This window comes from Rhipicephalus microplus, chromosome 5, assembly GCF_043290135.1.
Source record: "Rhipicephalus microplus isolate Deutch F79 chromosome 5, USDA_Rmic, whole genome shotgun sequence".
NCBI lineage: Eukaryota > Metazoa > Arthropoda > Arachnida > Ixodida > Ixodidae > Rhipicephalus > Rhipicephalus microplus.
The window spans coordinates 9857166-9877928 of record NC_134704.1 but is presented as its reverse complement, the minus strand read 5'-3'; the positions used below and the strand labels follow the sequence as shown (position 1 = coordinate 9877928).

At 43.1% G+C, this 20763-nt stretch overlaps 1 protein-coding gene across 5 annotated transcripts in view; it reads left to right on the top strand.

Moving 5' to 3' along the window:
* LOC119174023 (uncharacterized) overlaps positions 1-15767 on the top strand; it is a 95308-nt gene extending 79541 nt beyond the window's left edge. For 3 of the 5 annotated variants that reach the window (XM_075894822.1, XM_075894823.1, XM_075894824.1), the window contains 13 exons: positions 337-618; positions 5253-5348; positions 5430-5503; positions 5903-6050; positions 7091-7159; positions 7218-7305; positions 7481-7632; positions 9210-9311; positions 10101-10192; positions 11453-11548; positions 13462-13536; positions 13615-13708; positions 15285-15767. In XM_075894822.1, coding sequence (XP_075750937.1) covers positions 337-618; positions 5253-5348; positions 5430-5503; positions 5903-6050; positions 7091-7159; positions 7218-7305; positions 7481-7632; positions 9210-9311; positions 10101-10192; positions 11453-11548; positions 13462-13536; positions 13615-13708; positions 15285-15389 — 1473 coding nt within the window. In that variant the 3' untranslated portion in view covers positions 15390-15767. Of the gene's footprint in view, positions 1-336; positions 619-4292; positions 4542-5252; positions 5349-5429; positions 5504-5902; positions 6055-7090; positions 7160-7217; positions 7306-7480; positions 7633-9209; positions 9312-10100; positions 10193-11452; positions 11549-13461; positions 13537-13614; positions 13709-15284 lie in introns of those variants that run through there. The other 2 variants (XM_075894825.1, XM_037424802.2) reach the window with 2 other exon arrangements.
* Positions 15768-20763: the final 4996 nt, after the last annotated feature.

Below are 20763 nucleotides of genomic sequence, written 5' to 3'. Positions count from 1 at the left end.
TAAATTTATAGGACACTCAATGGTTTGTAGTCTGCAGTGTGTGTTCGCAACTATAATGTACCTGTCATTATAGATATCAAATTCTGCTCAGTGCTACCACATTTTAACGAACGATTTCTGGTGAAAGTGCTGAGTACCACTCATAATTAGTATATAGTAACAATCTGTGTTTGGTTATGTTCCAGCGTAACCCAATTTTTTATGGGCTAGATGTGTATTAACCTGGCGAAATGAATATTGGTTATTATGTCTGTGGAGATTACCACATTTATGAAAACACCTTCTACATGTAAATATGTCTTCTCTTTTTTTCTTTTCTATTTTTTTTACTGGCAGGGTCCCAGTATGCGAAGCCTTCATCGCTCTCGATCCCGAAGAGTTGAGACGACCGCTGTGAATCCGCTCAGTGTTAACGACGCAGAAAGTATCACTGAAAAAGAGATCGCTCGGCCGAAAGAGTTGATTCTTTTCGATAAAATGACAGAGCTCAGAGCACTGGAACGGGAATACACAAAACCACCGGCACGCAGCAGAGCGCTCAGAATGTTCCCTATTCTTGCAGTTTATGGATCCGCCTGCTTTTCCCTGGCTCTCATCTCTCCATACATACCTCATTTGGTAAGTATACAACCCACACTTTCAAATTAATATTGTGCATTGTATGAAATATTGATACCGTTTTCTTTTCCCGCCAAACCTACGGTGACTGCGTTAGTAGTAACTGAAATATAATTTTTTAATGAAAGACGAGTGCGACATTATAGCGAAATGAGAAAAGACAATGCAGGTGCCTTCAAACCATGTCGGGCTCGCAATTTAACTCTATGAACATGTACGTATTCGGCCAACACCTTTTGATGCTACCGTATTTAAACTCTATAAATTGAGAAATTTGTCTATAGTATCAAAAATTGAATTAGCCAACTAAATATATCGAGTACCAAAACGAGTCTTAAATATAAAGCTGCACATACCACGTTAAAGAACCTTAAGTGTGCTATCCCAACCAGATATGAAATCACAAAGCATGGAGCGTTTTGCTATTTTCTTCACTGGAGTCTGTATATTGTTGCAGTGAAAGAGAACACATTCAAATTCTGATATGCTCGGACGCATTAAATCATTTTTCCTTTTTCTTTGTGATAGGGTTACGATGCCAAAAAATGATAACGCCATATCCTCGGATTGAATGATGATAAGTGGGCGAAGCTCCAGAGGGAGAGATCATCGCTAAACCGTAACTCTCCCGTAAAAAGTTATCCCATTACATCATTAGAAAGGCGTAAGACTGTGCGCATATTACACAAATGAGCTTTTATTGTGTTCCTGTTCGTCTGTTGTTTCGTTTATTCCTTTCATTTCTTCGTTGTCATGGCGGCAGGATTGCGAGTCCCTTCATGATTACGGCTTTATGGTCCTTGAAATGAAGCGAGAGAGAATTTATTGCGATAGCAATTATATGGACTGTCTCGGCTGGATTTTGCTGCCGGCGTCGGCGTTGCCGTCTTTCACCATATATGTATGCGTATCTATATCTATGAAGATGCAAGAAAGAAAAAAATCCAGAAAAATACTCTGGCGCGTGGAATTGAACTTGGGTCCGCTGCATCGCGAGTGCGAGGTGTGAACCATTGAGCCATAAACGAGCACATCCTTCAACGTGCAAACGGCAAGCTATTTATATCTACCATTTACCGTTGTTGACAGGCATCTCGGGGGAATCGTCGTCTTCTCACCATTACAAGCAAAATGACGCAGTGAGCGCGCGTCGTCACATCGTGTGGTGGTGCGCCCTCTCATCCTCCACGCGTACATTGCCCCGCTTAGAGGAAAAGGAGGTGGCGCTACATCGCGCACCCTTATCCTACGGTGGGGAGAATCGTACGTCTTGGCTGGCCTCGGGCTTTACCTGGAACAATTATGTTGTAGTTACCAGGCGCAGAAAGGTCACTGCAAACATTGCAGTCATGGTTTGCAGAAAGCACGTGCTTTTCAGACACAGCCAAGTAACATTTGAGACGCTTATTCGCGTGCATCTGTACCTGTGAGTACGTTTCGTGCGTCATTTGTGCGAGAAAAACGCGGAGCACGTTTCGATCTGCTTTCCACTCTGCGCGTGACCATTCAATTTATTGCTATCGCGTTCATTGCTTTACCTTTGCGGTGAAGCTGTGACTTTCTTGTACTAGCTGCAGTGGGACGTTCGCAAACACTAAGTCTATGCACACCCTTCGGATCGTGGTAGGTTGCATATAGATACATCGGAGTGCGTATTTGGAAAGCAGGTGCTGCATGATGCAGTCATTGCCAAGGAGGTCCGTCCATCCACCTGTCCGTGCGTCTCTGTCTGTGTGTCTGTCGGTTCATCCATTCGTCTGTCCGTCTGTCTGACACTCACACTAGCGCCAGCTGCTGAGTGAGTCATACAACTAGGCGGTTACGAACCATGCTCGAAATACATACATGAACAGACACACGGCTTTAAGAGCGTCGCCCCTAAAAGACATTCATGAACAGACCAGTTGCTTTAGGAGCTTCGCCCCTAAAAAGAACTTTTACTTCAGGTCTCTTACGGGGTAGGTTTTCTGTGTGTTCTAAATATAAAATTATTATCATCATAAACGGGCGCTACCTCTTCCACCTCCCAAACCCTGGGCATAGATGGTTAGCATACGGACATTTTATGTGAGACAAAAAGAGAGAAAAACATATCCATGAAAGAACCCCAATAAAGTTTCACGACCACCACCATGAAAGAACCCTGGGCCGTACCTCAAGTAATACAGTAAAACCAAGAAAAAAATGAATAGGGCAGAAGCTACACGCTATCTTTGATAAGGAAAAAGGGAAGAAAAAAGTATGAGGAGACAAGGAAAAGTAAAAAGGGGCATCAAAAATAAATTTAAAAATAAAAGAAGTTTGGTCTTTTCTTTGGGTGACGGGTTTCTTGACTTGAAATCTTCTTGGATGACGATCTTTTTCATTTTCTGGAGCTCTTCAGAGAGTTTGCGTAATACAGCTGTAGACTGTTGCTTGAGAAGATCTCGGCGATGTCCTACGTTTTCTTCTTGGTTGATTTTTGAACAGATTGTTTACAAGAGAAGCGGAAACACGCGGCCCCTAATCGCTGTTTGTCGCCTCGCCGATAGACCTACTATCGAACTAACCCATTGCTTTAGCCAGCTGCAATGGAAATTTTATAAAAAGAATGCTGCTGATACACACTTGGAATTGTACCCGGAAGGCTACAATCTTTATGGCGACCTATGTGGCAAGTTTTTGACGTTAGCGCCCCGCGGCAGATAACGGGATTGAATTATTTACCTTTTACCATCATCAGAGACGACTGAAACACTTCACAGCAGCATTGTTTCTAGATTTATAGGCGCCCTCGACAATGTAATCCACGTCGCATTTATAGACACGGTGATTCATATTGAAATTGGTCCCAGAACATTTAAGTGGATATGCAGCTATTTTACTCGTACAAGTTCCTTATGGTCACTGATGATAATGTCGCGTGTTACGAACAAATCGAACTTGAAGTGCTGCAAGGTGATTTGTTAAGCCCGATGCTATTCAGCCGCATCGGTTTTGGTCTCATGAAGTACCTACAGAAGACAGTTATGTATTTATATAAGCAGACGACGTCTGCATTGGTGCAACTGCCGTGACACACCTACAGCGAGAGCTGCACTTTTGACGGAGGTGAAAATGCTGTCGGCCCGTGTGCTCAAATTTGGTGCATGTTAAAGAACCCCAAGTGGTCAAAATTTCTGGAGCCCTCTACTACGGCGTCTCTCATATGGTGGTTTGGGGTCGTTAAACCTCACATATCATTCAATCAACTACAGCCAGATTACAAAAGGCAGCTATGCTGACCGCGCTGTACTTGAAAAATCAGTTTGACAGTGTCACCAGAGAATTGTCGCTTTTCCACGCAGGACTATGCGACAGTATAGCATAATGATCAAGAAACCAGCAATTGCCCATGACCGCAGCACCACTTTCGAGGTGCACCTAGTCATCGACCTACATTTATCAGCGACGCTCCATGTATTGCACTAAAAGATACGGCTGTGTACTAAAACACACCTCAACTGTTTGGGTGGAAAGTTCTGGGGTACATTTGTACAGTCAAGGCTGCTTTTCTGTAGTGCCTCTCGGTTTCGCGGTTTTGCCTTATATAGTCTTATTCCCACGATGGAAAATGCCTGCGAAGCAAATTCATGCACTAAGGACGTGCGTTGGTGATCCGAAATGTGTGTTTACTGTTACAATTGCCATTGCAGGAGATATCCTATGTGAACGTACATTACCACTGATAGCTTCAAAGCGGATATACGACACTTTGTCCGGGTACTTTCACAACATAACACTAATTTGGACTCGAGTTATCCACCTGCAGCGAGACTGTCCTGGCCTTTCTGATGCCTACACCGACCGGAAGTGCGCCTCAACATTCCTGGAATTACGAAGAAAAAAAAAAGGATGTCCTCAGTTGTCCTTAAAAAGACCGCTCTACTGTATTCACGTGAGGTGTATGGAGCTCATGCATTTACTTACATTATTGGTGCAGTTATTACTAGAAGCTCAACCACAGTTGTAATATTTTTAGCCTGATCTATCCCAGCAAAGCTGGAAATGTTTCACACAACCTCAACTGCAGCTGCCCTTGGTCATACTGCTTTTCATCATCCGTTCAAACTAGTAGTTGGCCAAGTGTGGTCCTTAATAGTGTACCCATAGTAACTTTCAACGTTACTATGGGTACTTGATGGTCAATTCTTGTTCAAGTAACGGCATTAAAAATGCTTTGGGTATCGGTTATCCTGATTCACCTTTAATTTCAGTTAGCTTGCAAACTTTAGGTAGCTAAGTGGTACTTTTCTGTATTTGAAGAAAGTTTTTCATCTCCCTGATTGCTTAGCTGGCACTAGCCTACCTGGTTTTCAACGCAAGTGACTATGAGGACGTTGCTGGGGTTTCTTGTGACGGCCGGCACGTTGTGACAGTTTAGCGACTATGTTCCTGTGTTTGTTTTAGACAGTGCTATTGCCTTTTCCCCTTTGCTCTTTTCAAGTAGCCTACTGGAGTTCCTCCTGAATAACTTTCCTGTCATTTCTGTACCTTCCTGTCTCTCTCTCTATCTTCACTTGCCTCGAGGTAATACTCGCGGGAAGGGAAGTTTTAAATTACTGTTTTGCTGTGTACCCTCGCCATATATATGTAAATCAAGGCGTTACTTTCAGGCGGCAGAAAAGCGAGCAGAGCAATGGCAGTTCAACGTCATCTATGCCAGCACTAGAGCATCAATGTTAGCAGGAAGCCTTTGTAATATAGCAATCGTAAGTTGTGGCATTCAACTGTACTCTTAATTACGTTTACGAAGTGCATGTTTAACTTTTCTAAATTGTCGCTTTTTGCAGATTCAGCGCCTTAGACCTCATGCGACCCTGATTGTTGCATTAATTGGAATTATTGTATGCGTGTCATTGTACGGGTAAGACCTATTTATGATCTTTATTACACACGAGTGTCGTGAAGAGGGGCGCCTAGTTTGGTGTCGGATTACTATATTGGTCTGCAGACTGCAGCTGAATTTTGGATTGATGAGCAACATAATCAAGATTTTAAAGAACATACCACTTACAAACAATACATATTTTCTTGTTTGTTCCGTATTCTTTTTCCACACTTCCACCTAAGTCTGTGCAGCCTAGCCCATCAGGCGAATTTTCAATAACCTTCGGTCTCAACATTCCTTTAGTTTCCCCTTTTTGCCATCTCTTTCTCAGATATTTTAAATGGGTTTAAGTTCTATAGCCAGTTTGTTGCTTAGGTATTGACATTTACTTCGTAATTCTCGTAACCACAATGTTGTTTTCTCCATTTTTTATAGCTCCACCTATTGGATCGACGAAGGGAGCTCATTTATTGGCGCCACTGTGACAATTGGAGTAGTCTTCGGTTTCTTCTATGCATTTTTTGTTGTGACACTTTATGCCGCCGCCACTTTCAGAAGTCAACGAAGCTGCGGTATAATAATTGTTAGTGAGTCAAGTCATCACCTTTATTCTTTCAAAGTATATTTTAATGTCACATTTCAATTTCACAGATTCATCAAGGCTTCCACAATTAATGCAACTGTGTACTACAAAAGTGTTTTTTTTTCGCGTCCTTTGACGTTTTTGCACACTTGGGAAATTACGAGCTTATTTATCTCTTAGTAATAAAAAAGAAACGGTGGTCGCACTCACTAACCTTTGCTGAATTCCATAGTTCATGTATTGGATGAACCCTAGAGAAAAAAGAAAAAGGCCATGCGCTAACATACATGCCGATAAGAAAGGTAGCTGCCGCCTTGACGAAGACAAGTCCACTTTTTGAAATGTTCACCCCAGGCACATTTAGTGTTCAATTATTCCTCATAACTTCGAGCCTTCGTCTCCCCTTAATGAGGCCATGCCATCCACTTTTCGATCACTATGTGGGTTAATCCTTGTGGTTTTTTTAATAAGCTTGCACAATTTTAGCGTATTTGGTCGAGCACTGAATCTATAAGTGAGCATTTTTACAAACGCGTGAACGGCTGAAAAAACGAGAAACACTGGCAAACTCGCGTGCCGTGGATTAACCAGCAGTTCACTGTGCGCTCGCCTGCATTTTGGCGAACGATATTTGTTCTGTGGTCGTCTGCGTGTGAAAACGAGATAACTTGGTTTCACTCAGATTCGCACAAAAATGAATGATGTGCAACGATTGAAACTTTGGTAGAAGACGACGGCTCCACTGCTTGTTGCGCATGACGTCACACACGCCATGACAACATGCCATGGTTGTCGGAGGTGGGCGTTGTTTACAATCGTTAACTTCTAGGCTCTTTTGCGCTGAAATATTTTTTAGGCCCACTGTTCATATCTGTAGCATAACAAACCCTCTACATTTAGTTTTTTTGTGAAAACTCTTAATTGACAATTTCATATGGTCCCTTTAACTTTTCTCTCGTTTCAACGTTCTGCAAACTCGCTGTGAAAGAGCTGATGCATGGCTGCTTGACGTTAGTCTCATGTTTCATTTTGCTTTTCAGTCTTCTATGGAGTGCGTATATGGAATATCTAACACAGTTGGCGTTGTCGTTGGAACTGCTCTCATTGAGGTACGCATCCATGGCAGCTGATTTTCATTACGATTTGACGGAAGCTCTCGTATTTCAGTGGTGGCCAGACGCTATACCGTTTTTTATTTGCGGTGGTATCATGTTCCTCGGTGCACCATTTGTACTTCTACGGTCTCCAGCAAAATGTAAGCCTGCTCCCTTGATTTCCCGTGGCAGCAATCATTTCTCAGCATGAGCCTTTTTCATCTAGCTTTATTAACATACGGCGTTCGTCCAAGTTATCCAACTTCACATGAAAAACTGTTTTCATTTTACTTAGGCGTAGCTGATGCGATAAATATAAGTATCATTTCTTTCAAGCGATTGAAGTTGCACGAGACCAACCAGACCAAAATGCCATCCGCCTCTCGTTCAGCGCTCCAATGATTATTAGCATAGCAAATGTCATAGCTGCCACATCATCTCTTGGGTTTCACGACGGAACATTGGAATTTCATCTCAAGAAAGGGGAGGTAAGTCATTATCATATAGTATATAACACTCGTTAACGTTACCATTCGTTCAAAATGCTGGCTGTATTGCCTAGTTATCAGCTGCGAGGGGGAAGGAAAGGAATAACGTTGGCAAGGTCGTAGACTGCTTAACTAATCTGCTCCGACTCAATTCGTAAAAAGTATAAGGCAATATAAAAAAAAATAAAAACGTTACAAAAGCGAGCAAAATAAGAAAGAAAAAAGAGACGAAAGTAGGTCGCGACACAGCTCAAGGGCTGCCTACAAGCCCAGTTGTCTCTAACAAGAGCAGCAATGGGCTCAACAGTGCGAAGACATTCTTACTGGATGAGCTGCTGACAGGGCGAGTTCAATTGTGTGCTTTAGAAGTGTGGATATAATAATAATAATAATAATAATAATAATAATAATAATAATAATAATAATAATAATAATAATAATAATAATAATAATAATAATAATAATAATAATAATAATAATAATAATAATAATAATAATAATAATAATAATAATAATAGGAAACTGCAGATGACACGTTTTAATCTATCTGAGTTACAGTTTTCATGGCAATGTGCATACTGCGGGAAATCACTTGCCTTCTTTTAGGTTTCTTGCAGCTAGCTGAGAAAGATAGTGCGATCGAGAAAAAATGGCGGAGGTTTTACTAAGCTTCGCAAGGCTTCAAACAGCGAAGCTAGATAGTTCTGAAGACTAGTGTGGTTGCGTCTAGTTTGTTGCTAAGCTTTAGCTAGGCGATGCTAGGTTGTCTCTAGGTTGCTTCCGAGCGCAAAGAAGTTCTCGTATCTATACCACAAACAGTCACAGACACGGCACAGAAGTCCAAACTCCGGAGTCAGAACCTTGTGCTGAAACCAACCATTCGCGTCTTCGTAGATTTACGGGCACGCTTGCGGAGGGCTTCTCACGTCGTTTGCGTAGGGCTTCCATCGCATCCGCCGTTGGCTTTCCCGTTGCCCAGTGTTGTCTCGTTGTTCGTACTGCTGAAGCACTCCGTACAGATATTTTAGTGAAGCTAAAAGGGATGGCCACGGTGTTTATCGCTGAGTTATTCCCGGTGGTTTATTAAAACGTTTATTTATTACTGGTTACGTCTGTTAAAAAGATGTTGCCACCCTTCTGTTGCTTTTTTCATTTTTAGTGGGCCAGCAGTGAGTAGTAAGATTAGCCCATTTTCTGTGGCACACATTCTTGCATGATGATGATAGTTTATTGTAAACACTCGTACCACCGAAGTTTCAATTGGCTGGCTCAATAAGATTCGAGTAATGACGCTTCAACGTGCTCATCGTGATGTACAGCCGGAAAGTGGAAACGTGCAATGACAGGCGGTCGACCATTGCTTACATTCTCTTGTCGCCCACGCTGTCGTTGGAACGTTACGAAAAAAAAGAAGAAATACTGATGGCAAATTAGTTTGTTTCACAACCTCAGACAACGACGCAATGTGTCATGCTTCTTCCTGTCCGTGCTTCATTTTTTCCAAGAAATAAGTTTGCAAGTGACAGTCTTTTATGCTCTCTTTTGTGTTTTGTTGACACTTATTTGACTTTTGACAGTTCCGGCTTCCCGATATAGAAGTAGTGGCGGTGTTCTCTGCTCTCTACATCTCTTACTCGCTCGGATCTCTCTTCTGGGGATACCTATTCACGTACAAGCTGGTAAGTCATTCTGTTTGGAACAAGCGGCAAGTTCGAAGCGGGAGAACTAAGATTACCTTAGCATTGAGACCACTGAATGGAGCATAGAAGATAATAAATAATATTGAGAGCGCAATAGTATATTATATATTTGTGCAAATGTCCAAAGTAACGGCCGTTACGTGTTACTTATTGTGATAAAAGCGGGCCACCGTAGAAAAGCAAAAAAAAAAAAATAACTGCCTCGCTTTGTAAACATCGCATAAGAATATGTACGGCTCTATACTATATATACGATTCAAAACTGTATGCAGTGAAGAACTGCACGTTCAAAATGATTGAATGATTGTCACGTATAGAGTAAACGCTTTGACATACTATAGCTTAAACACTATCGAAATAATTATTCGTTCGAACGCTTGAATTCACCATGACAGCCTGCTCCCGATACCTCTATATAATTATCGAACTATATAGTATCACGGCAGTGGTGTCGTAGATTAACCATTCGATTTAAATGTAACATTTTTCTGCTACACCGAAAACTTCTACTTTTATTTAAACATTTGTAAACTTGTGCATCGTCGCAGAAAAAAAAATGCAGAAGCAAGGTTGAAAAATGAGTATCTTGGAGCTTAGAACTTCTGAGCCACTGAAAAGACTTGCATCACTGTGGCAGTTCCCTGGATCATGAGAAAGTTGCAAGAGCATCTGGTTTTTTCTCGAGACTTTTATGTCAACGCTTCGTTGGTTTTCTCACTTTCTGCTTTTAACGTTGCCGTGCAAAAAAGTAATCTTGTGTCTTTGTAGGAACAAGAAAGTGCGTCGGTATTGCTCGGATTTACGATATTGGCTGTGTCCTTTCTCTTCGTCGGTCCCGCTCCATTCCTGCCAATTCCACCGTAAGTTACTCTTTCAAATTCAGCAGATCGCGTGGTGCACACTTGTCAGCGACGTGATAAAATCATTTTAAGAAGGAAAGAAGAGGAAATGTAAGGGCTTGTCTTTCTTTGTTAGAGACCCTTTTAATGAGAACTAACAAACCTGCTATACGTGACGTACAAGCAGAAAAACAGCGTTCAACACTCCCCGTCATGGTGGCGAGCGACGCTGACAAAAATTCCAGGTTTAAATGCATATATATGTCCCGTGAAAAGGTTGAAGGACGGCCATGGCAGTAACTCTAGCATCGGACACGTTATTCGAAGGTTGAGGGTTCAGTCCCTGCTAATGACAAGTTATCTTTCGTGAACTTTAATTTATTTACATTTCCATTGCGAATACTACTAATAACAGCTCTTAAACTTTCCTTGAGGTTGTTGTCTGTTAGTTCTCAATAATATTTTGCAAGGACGAAATATATGTGAGCCCATTACTAGGTAGATGGAGAATAGGAGGCAAACTTTGAGGAATACCAATATTTAACAATCTATGGTACCACGACCACTATTTTAGCAGGGTCTAGGTTTGTTTTAATGAATGTCACCCAATTTCTATACTATGGCTTTTTCCTGCTTTTGCAGATTTTTTATGCTGATTTGTTGTTTCAGAGTACATTTTAGTGTCACTGGATAAGAAATAATTATAACCTTGAATGGTTGCTCAGTGGAAGCATAATTGTAAATTTCACAGTGATTAAAACGAGTAGCACTTTGCCGAGCTATCCGGTAACGCCCTTCCACCCATCCCTGTACATCCCGGGGCCTTGCTGCGCCATCTCTCAGACGTAGAGAAAGTTACGCGTGCAAAACCGTGGTCTCCGAGAAGGCCGACCGGGAACTTCGATTTTTCGCGAAGTGGTGGCACTATAATGCGATGCGAAACCCAAATGTCGCGCATAAGATTGGTAATCCGGAATCGCTGCGTGCATAGCCATGCACCCAAACGCGTCTTGCTTCAATAGATGGCACAGTTGCTAACAGCCCAATCTGCAACAAATTTAGTGAACGCTATCGTTAAGCAAGTGACAATAATAGAAAGGTGGGTGGGACTTGTACTGTTTATTTCAGCTAAATACTACACTTTGAGATTTTTATGATGCAGCTGCACTTTTTGTAGTGTTTCTGAAAAGAAAAAAAAAATGTTATGTATAAATATTCAAGGAAAATATAAATTGCTTGAATATTTATTCAATACATCCTCTTTTATGCCCGTCTGTGCAGGTACCTCTGGATTGTCTACCTTACCCAAACCGCAGCAGGTTTCGGTAACTCTGCTGTGATAGTAGCCAGTTTTAGTGTGGCACTAAAAAAAGCCATGTAAGTTGCATCAGCGTCACGATAATGGCGGTTCTTTTGCTTATACCAGCAAATATTTTATATTACTTTTTGGGGCAAGCCGACTCCGGGTCTCGGCGTGCCATGTACATGTCAGGGTATATCATAACTGGCTATGCACCACAAAAATTTGGCTAAATCTCGCTACTAGCTAATCGTCTATACCATGCATATTATCAGTTAATGGTTCGGCGCTAATGCCCGAAACATTGTCTGGCTTAGCAGCGTCAGAATCACTGACAAAGTTTACCAACGCGATCAAGTTCCTTTTTTTTATCCACAGACTCAAACGTGTTTTTCTACGATAAAGTCGTTTGTCTGAAACGCTACATGTTGAAGCGTATTGGTTAGTAGTAGTAGTAGTAGTGTAGTAGTAGTAGTAGTAGTAGTAGTAGTAGTAGTAGTAGTAGTAGTAGTAGTAGTAGTAGTAGTAGTAGTAGTAGTAGTGGTCGTGGTGGTGGTTTAGAGGAAGAAAAAAGGACACGAATTTCTGCAGCCGATGAGGAAGCACGGCAAAGCGCGTGTACGCATACCTGTAAAGTAATGATGTGTTAGGGGACTAATGGCAAGTACAGCAGTAAAATGTAAAGGCAGTTGTGTGGGAAACACCGGTGCGCACTACATGATTCGCCCTCCCCAGGGTTTACGTTAGTGAAGCTGAACCACATTTTCCTGCATGTTTACTTCTGCTTATTATTACACTCACCTGCAGGAGTGAATATTTAATAAATGAGATCAAGAGATACGACACCAAGTATATGCTTTTTGATTTGTGGGGTTTAACGTCCCAAAACCACCATTTGATTGTGAGAGACGCCGTAGTGGAGGGCTCCGGAAATTTTGACCACCTGGGGTTCTTTAAGGTGCACCCACCAAGTATATGCTCAAACAGAAGCTCGTATATCTGTCCCCATGTCATACACACTGAAACACTCTTAAGCGTGTATTACCAACAATGCTGTTTGAACTTCAGGTATTTTTTTTTCATACGGGAAGACAAATGAAAAAAGCTGCGAATAATCATAAAAAGAACCGAATTGCATGGTTTATGTCGCACTATTCTACAAAACAATTAATCGACAATTGCGAAAATACAGTGTGCCATTTGTCCCAGCAGACAAGTTTAAACTTCGTTTGACTCCTGAACATCGCTCGCTAAAAAAGATTTAGGAGGGCAATTCCGTCTGGCTACATATGCTCTAACCATTTTGCGAAAAATAGAGTATTGCACAATGATAGCCAGGGATAACTTAAAAGGGGCATCTATTTGTCCGAAAACTTCTTGTAGAGACTCCAAAGTCGCTAACATCGATCTCGAAGCCGTGTCGTAGTTCTATCAATGCGTCCGATTTACGTATTCACCGAAATTTCTTGTTGTCAATCATTTATTTTTGCTGATTATCGCATTCGTTTTCTTTTATATGCATCGTGTGCCCTTTTTGTCCCGCAGTCGTGTCGTCACACGGAAAAACTTCGACACCCCTCCCCTCTTTGTCCCCTTGCCGTTCACACCAATGGATATATATATATATATATATATATATATATATATATATATATATATATATATATATATATATATATATATATATATATATATATATATATATATATATATATATATATATATATATATATATATATATATATATATATGGCGATGGCTCCCTCTCATCAGACATCTTCTTATTTTGGTTCTTTTTCTTCTGAGTCAATGTACTGATCCCCTTCCCTCCCCCACCCGCCCTCCACACACACGCACTTTCACCACCTCAAATTGTGCAAGGCTTCAGTTTTAGCATGAGTGTCACGTAAAGAAAAAATCTTGAACGTTCTAACAGTGACAATAATGTTCTTTCTTCATTGGTTTTCTTTGGCAACAATCTACACGAAAGCGAAAGAGGATTTCCAAACAACATGTGGACCTACGCAACTGTATGTGGTGTGCTCTTTGGTGCAATTACTCTGGGGTAAGCTGTCCTTGTTTCCAAGTGTCACAGTGCTTCGCAAAGGAATTACACAATGACGCCTTGACTGTTCGTGAACAGATCGTCGGTAGCACCACTGCTGAGCAAGCATGCCAGAGAAAACATAGGCTACGAGAATGCATCGCTGGTCATGTTTGCTGCTTTGGTTATTTGTGTAAGTATATTGTACTCATGTTCAGGCGTTTAACACTGTCACCAGCCCATATTTTAGGGGGAGATTCCATTCGATCCTGATTGTCAATCAATGTAAGAAAAGGAGACCTAAACAATGATAAATTATTATAGTAAAGTCGAAGTCGGGGTCAGTTTGTTCACGACAGTAAAGGAAAAACCACCAATGAAGACCGAGGACAGGGAAGAGAGGTAACACACGCAACGACCATTCGTTGTGTGTGTGACTTCTCTCCTTTCTTCGCCGTCTTCTTGACTGGTTTTTGCTGTAGCATAATTAATTATGCCTGACATCTTTGGTATTACAAGATTCTATGAAGTTGAAGAATGCGATAACCATTCTTGTCTGATTATTTGGCTACCGTGTATCTCTTGACTGATAGTACTTTGTGTGGATACTGCAAGTTTTAGATTTGGAACATGAAATGAGTTCTCTTTATTTCTTAATCAATGTATACAAAAGCCAATTCATCGAGGTCCTTGACGCACCCAATCCTTAACGCGTGGTAGAGAAGCCACCAAGTTGCCTGTAAGGACACTCTCATACATCTGTAATATCTGTCCACTATGCTGTATGCTCCACAGAGTCAATGATTCACAACAATGTTTAACTGTAAATATTTTTCGAAAGAAAAAACATTTAGGCTGTAGGTTAACTTAAGGTGAGTTCACATTGAAAATTACATAGACATTACTGTTTTTATACTGTATTCTTCAATTTGTAAGTTTTGTTTGACTTACGAAGGCTATCACGCGTGATATAAACTGGTTTTAAAAGATTTTGCAAAATCTTGATGGCTGATGAAAACAGCAACAATACAATTGAATTCATGTATTATTTGTGGGGCGGCAACCGCACCGCATAACACCATCGTGAGTCTACAATTCATCTCAACTTGCCATTGAAACTAACTAGTCTGCGAAGTGTAGAAAGATTTCAGGTTTTTTACTTTGTTATAGTAGAGTCTCTAGAACCTTCTCCTTAAAGTATTACGTCGATGATATCACTATAGTATGTTAACGGGTGAAAAACCCACCAATGGCGTCGACAGAAGAACGGGGATGGGTTCAAACGCCTTGCTTTCCGAAGTTTACACTATGTAGATGAATACCTTCCTAAAACACACGCACTAACTTACATAAATAGGGTAGGGTATTGCCCACCCACAGAATATTTCTAACCACGCCCTCCGAACATATATGGTGTCGAGTCAAGGGCGCGGCTTCAATTCCCGGCCACGGGGGCCGCATCCCGATAAGAGCGAAATGCCAGCTAATCCGTGTACCTGGATTTCAACCGTGCTGAGGTTGGACAGATGGGTGGATGAAAAGCTTTATTGGAATCCTGAAGGATTCCACCCCTGCTTGCTATCCAGAAGGCCCACGATGCGGCAGTGAGCCTAGGCCTCCACATTCCTACATAGGAAGCACAGTTGAAATAAATTAATCTATAGAGTTGCCCATTGCGGCTAGCCTCACAACTCACACCCGTGTTCGAGCATGTAGAATCCTAACAGTTATTATTGCAAGCACATGTACGAACGCCTCTCTTCTCGCAGGTTATCATGAACTTAGGATCGTGCATCAAAAGCTCGAAACGGAAGCGCACTATTCTTCGCGACCCTACTGTGGATGGAACGTACCACGGCAGAGATGACCCTTGAAGAACCATGTCTTCCTAGACATCATGTTGTCTCATTAATGTTCAACTAAGACATCATACAAAACTTCTTGGTCGTCATTGCACGCATACGATCGCACGTTTCTTCTCGCTACGCTCTTCACTCTACAAGTTTTGTTTCACTTGACTGTTAGTTTGTGATATGCTGCTGCCAAGAGAATTTCCGGCGAATGTTTTTTTAAGCCTTGCCAGGTGCTCGCTTCGTCTTCTTTGTTAGACCAGAGGGAAAAAATCCACGCATCTCGACGAATCTAATAATGACGAGGGAGTGAAACACTGGGTAGTTGATTCACCCGTTCACTGGCGCATGTAAATGAGTGATAACGCATGTGTACAATATATATAATGTTTTATTAGTCGACCTTGTATGTCGTCTTGAGTTCTACATTCTGTTTTTTTTTCTTAAACAATACTGCTTTGTGGTCCATAAATGTAGAGCCAATGGCTCTTTGAAGGGATCTAGCCTGAAGTTGACAAAGAGTAGGTGTATGTACGTTTTCTTTATATTTAGGAACTTGTAGACGTATGAATCTTCTGGGGACTTCAACCACGCGTGAATGTTTCGTTTCTTAACTTGGGCAGACTTGCACAAGGGCTTGCTGAGCATCTTTTGCCTTATGTGCATGCCGATGACTGCGTCGTAGGGTATGTTTCGGGGAAGGCGTTGCACCGTTTTCTTAACGTCCATACGGACGTTGACCACTTCATCTTTCATTCTGTACTGCCCGTTGCCGTGCGCTTAACGCCTGATGCTCATGAACGACGGGAACAACGGAGCAATTATTCGCTGCATCCCGCGCTCTCGTTCCGGGGTAGCTAGTTGTATGCATTCAGCCACAGCATGCCGCGCTCTCACCTTCGAACTAGCAGCTTGTCGGCGTTGCCGCTTTGCCACTCTTTCCCGACCTCTCGCCTCCGGGCTAGATTGTAATCTCCGTCGGCGTTGCCTTTTGCGGATGAGAGCGCATTGCCAATCGTTTTGATTCATGGCAGAAAGCGAATGTGTGGTCTAGACAATGATGGTGATGATGATAATTATGCGTAAACTATTTTTCATACCTACTCAGGGGAATTGGCCAAGAACTCCTTAAGTGCACTTCCAGGCCTTTCAAGTACGTATTATGTAATCCCAACGAAAATACCGTACTTAAAAAGAAAAAGAGTCCAATAATTACTTTTTGCCATTTAGACCACACAGTATTGTCGATATTTTGAATATAAAAACAGTAATATTGAGCACGTTTTAAATGTATGTTTTTAACTTAATGCATCATACTATAATAATACATATACAAATAGGTATTTTGAGGCGCATTCGTTTTGTTTCATGAAGATAACTGCAAATGGCATCAAAGGCGTTCCTGTGGTTGAATTCCAGAGTCGAAGCACCAAAGGTACGTAAACTAAATGGTGAAGGTCCGCCCAAGGTTAGCGAATGGGATGAATGCGCTTATTCTTCATCGTCGCCAGCCACAACACATAACGCCTTACACATGTGTAGCGGTAGGCATTGCGTGCATTTTGTACAGCATGACGAATGGGATAGTAGTATAGTGTGTGCTTACCCCCTTCATGAAAGTTATGGTGACCGTATAGTGGGTACCTTGCAGATACTGTGCCGGACAACGGACAAGCCTAGACCCTAAGGGGCTTCGCCCTAAAAAGATTAAACCTTTGCAGAACACGCAGACAATAGCAGCATAAGACGGCGGAGTGGTCTCCTAGATACCGGGGGTAAACTATTCGAGGTCGCGTACTGCAAGCGTTCAGCATGGAAGGTTCACTTTTCATGTGCATAGATCTTACAAAATACAGTCAAGTATCCTCAGCGATCAGAAATTGCCGTTGCAGAGAACATGCACTGTGACACAGCGTATTAACTGTTGTTCCTGAAGTGCTGCCATGGCAAAGAAAAGTCATGGCAGTATGTGAACTGCTGTGAAGCTTTGGAAAGTGCCTTCACATCATTATGACGACGAATTGTGGCTGAGCCATTTGTAATGTGTAGACTGGTCAGCGAGGATATTTCACACGCGTTGAAATAGCATAACACATGGTGTGATACTGTGCAATTTCCGCGCAACGTGTGCATCAAACTGGACGCATGAATTATCGCGTGATAAGAGCCAGCTGCTGCTGCTGCTCCTGATGATAATGATGATGATGATGATGATGATGATGATGATGATGATGACGATGATAATGGTGATGGATCACTTGTTGCCCTCTTTTGTAATGGGTGAGTGGTTTTCAGGCACTCGCCTGCCACGATATTCACCTAGCGTAATACCTGGTATGGTGCTGCTGCTGATGGTGCAGCTTCTGGTGCTGATGGTGATAACGAATCACATGTCGCCCTGTTTTATGGTGGGTGGTCGGTTTTCAGGAAATCACCTGCTAGGATATTTACATGGCGCAATACGTTGTTCGGTGCTACGCTACTGCTACACAGAGTGTGCAACTACGTAACTGCAGATATGACTCCTCGCACAATATGAAGTATTTAAATTATGGCTGCCCACAGTGTAATAAATGGACAGTTTTAATGCACCCACCAGTGACGCGGTTAGTTCCCATGACCTGAGGCCGGGTCGCGCGTGGCCTACATGTAGCAGCGCTTCACGGAAATCTCTCAGCTGTCCATGTTCTTGGCAGGAAAGGCGGGGGGATATCTGTAGAGGCAACGCTCGAACTATACAAAGCGATCTTTCTCAGTTTTCTGAGATATAGCCTGCCTGTGCTGAGCAATAAAGAGGGCATGCCCAGCCAGCGCGCTACGCCAAAATTGTGGAGAAAATGGCATCATGACGGCCATATTCACTGGACACAATGGCGGCGTTGCTACGGTTATGTGCTGCACAGTGTAGCTTGTCTAGCAGTGAGCGGCCGCGGCTGGCGGTGTCATGTGTGCCTCCGCAGGTCTCGTGCTGAGCCGTGGCGGACAATATCAGTGCTCTGCGCCGCGTTATTGGTTACTCACTATTCTCCTGGCAGTTACTGTACTCTTAGCAACGTTTACAAAACCTTTCGTCCACCACGGCGTCTGAATAGTGCGTAAAACGAGCGCATATTCATGTGTCGATCGTGCGGCGGATGACGCCAATGAAGCATTTGAAGTGTTTAGCGAAATTGCGTTGGGTACCATGACGAAGCGGAACGACGACGAACGCCTTGCAGGTCAGTGATGATTAAGCAGCGTTCCTGCTTGTGGCAACGGACGAAACTGTTATGCCCAGCAAGACGCAATGAGGACCATGCGCACATACGTTGTTTCGTGTTTGGTATGTGTACAGTAACAACTTGCATGTGCGTAATAAAACACCTTTTCTGTTCCACTTGTTATACTCACCGCCAGCATTGTAATCTCAACGTTAGAGCAACCGCGTTCAACTGTCACTAGCACCGTGCTCAAAGTCACCACGGTTGCAGAATTCTGACGCCGGTGAGTTTCACGCGGAACACGGGCACAGTGGCTGGGCGCAGCGTCAGCCTCGTGTCGGAATGCAACAGGAGAAGGCGCACGACCGATCGAGATGTCTGTACAGTTGCTGAATTAATGACGTGAAAACACTCGCCATTGTTAGTGCATCTAGCGCGCGTTCTCTTGTACTGGCTTCGTTGTCGGCGAGCTCTTACTCGCTGTTCATACTCGGACGAAATGATTTCGCCGATGGTGTCGCGCTAGCCCAGAGTGTTGAGCCCCATTCCATTAGTTTCGGATCATCGCGACACGCGCGCTGCACAGCATATGTGCTTTCCGAGCCGGAGAGAGAGTCGCGCCTTCTGCTTTACATTCGGATGTAAACAAGAGAGGAGAATTTGCCCAATCAGTATGGCCGACTTAGCACCGCGCCGTGCTCCCGACCGGGTTGCAGAAATTAGGTGCCTTTTCTCATCTTCTAACCACTACCACAACCACCACCACGGCTTGACAACGAGTGACGTCATGGCCTCTCATAAGTTTTTTTCCTTCCTCTATGGATGCGGGAGAGGTCGCAGGCGAGTGAGTGTGTTTCGCCCAAATGGGAGCGCGTGCGACGCGCGCGCTACGCTTCCGGCAGTCGGTGCAGCGAACTTGGGCGCCGTGGTATTCTAGCCACCCTAGCCGTGCCGTCAGCTTGGCGCGCTAAAACGGGACGCTCGCTGTGCGAATTTGTCTTTCCGCGATGGAAGAGGCGGCCCCACGGAAGCGTCACCGAGGTTCGAAGTATTGTGTTGTGGGCTTCCACAACAAGGCAGACAAGACCAAGAGACGCTCTACAGCTGTATCAGTTGCCCAGCAAGTCAGAGCCGGCGAACACAGCCGCGTTCGCGAAAAATAAAGCAAGCATGACACGATAGCCGAAAAAAAAAAAAAGACGAGCACTTCAACTTGATTCGCTGTGGTTAAACTTAGATTGCTGCTTCGAGGTGACGTCAGCGGGTCATGCGCGGCACGGATGACATGACTCTAAACCTTCTCGGATATTTTAATGCTATGAACCATAACTTTATTTTTTATTTATTTTTTTCAGCACACCGAAAACGTTTGCACATGACAGTACACGGATGCTACTGTTAGATACCACATCAAAACAACAATTATATGCTTTCCATAAACGTCAACATAGCACATCGATAGATTGAGCGGCTTCATGTCGGCAGAGTGATACTTATCTCGAGGCATACGTCGTAAACGGTATTATCATGAAGGACCCGAGAAATGCATTTTGGAGTGACTCGGGTGTCCTCGTCTTCCGTCGTCTGCTCCACATCATAAACTTGACTCACGAGCTTTACTACTTTGGTCTGATTCGCTTCTTAGAAGTGGTTGTCCAGCTCAGAGATCTTTGTGATGCCGCCCTGCAGGCGGTACATTTTGAGGTGACTCAAACGCAGCGCGCGCTCTCTGCACGAGCACGTAAGCGAGCGGCAGCGCATTGAAGCGAAAGGAAAACGCGCCATCTACATCCCCGATTTCTACTTTTCTACCAAAGATGGCACTGCCTGTCCGGAGCTGCCTGTCCGGAGCTGTTGTTGAAAGAAAATGGGAAACCTTTCTAAGCTGTAGAAGGGCTGCATCCCTTCTGATCAATGAAAAGATTAGAAGAAAGGGAGCTCAGTGGCTGGCAGAAGTACATAAAAAAGATAGAAAGGCAGCTGCGAAATTTGGAAACCATCTAAACTCCCTAAGAAATGAGACGAGCCTACAGCAGAGTTTTATAACTACAGCCCAAGGTGCCAGGCTAAAAGGGGACGAAGCTATTGAATATATAAGAACAAGGGTGACAGAAAAATTTCAACAAAGAAGTACTTTATGCACCACAATAGACAAGGACGAATCAAGTGGTACAATGGCTCCATTTTCACAACGAGAG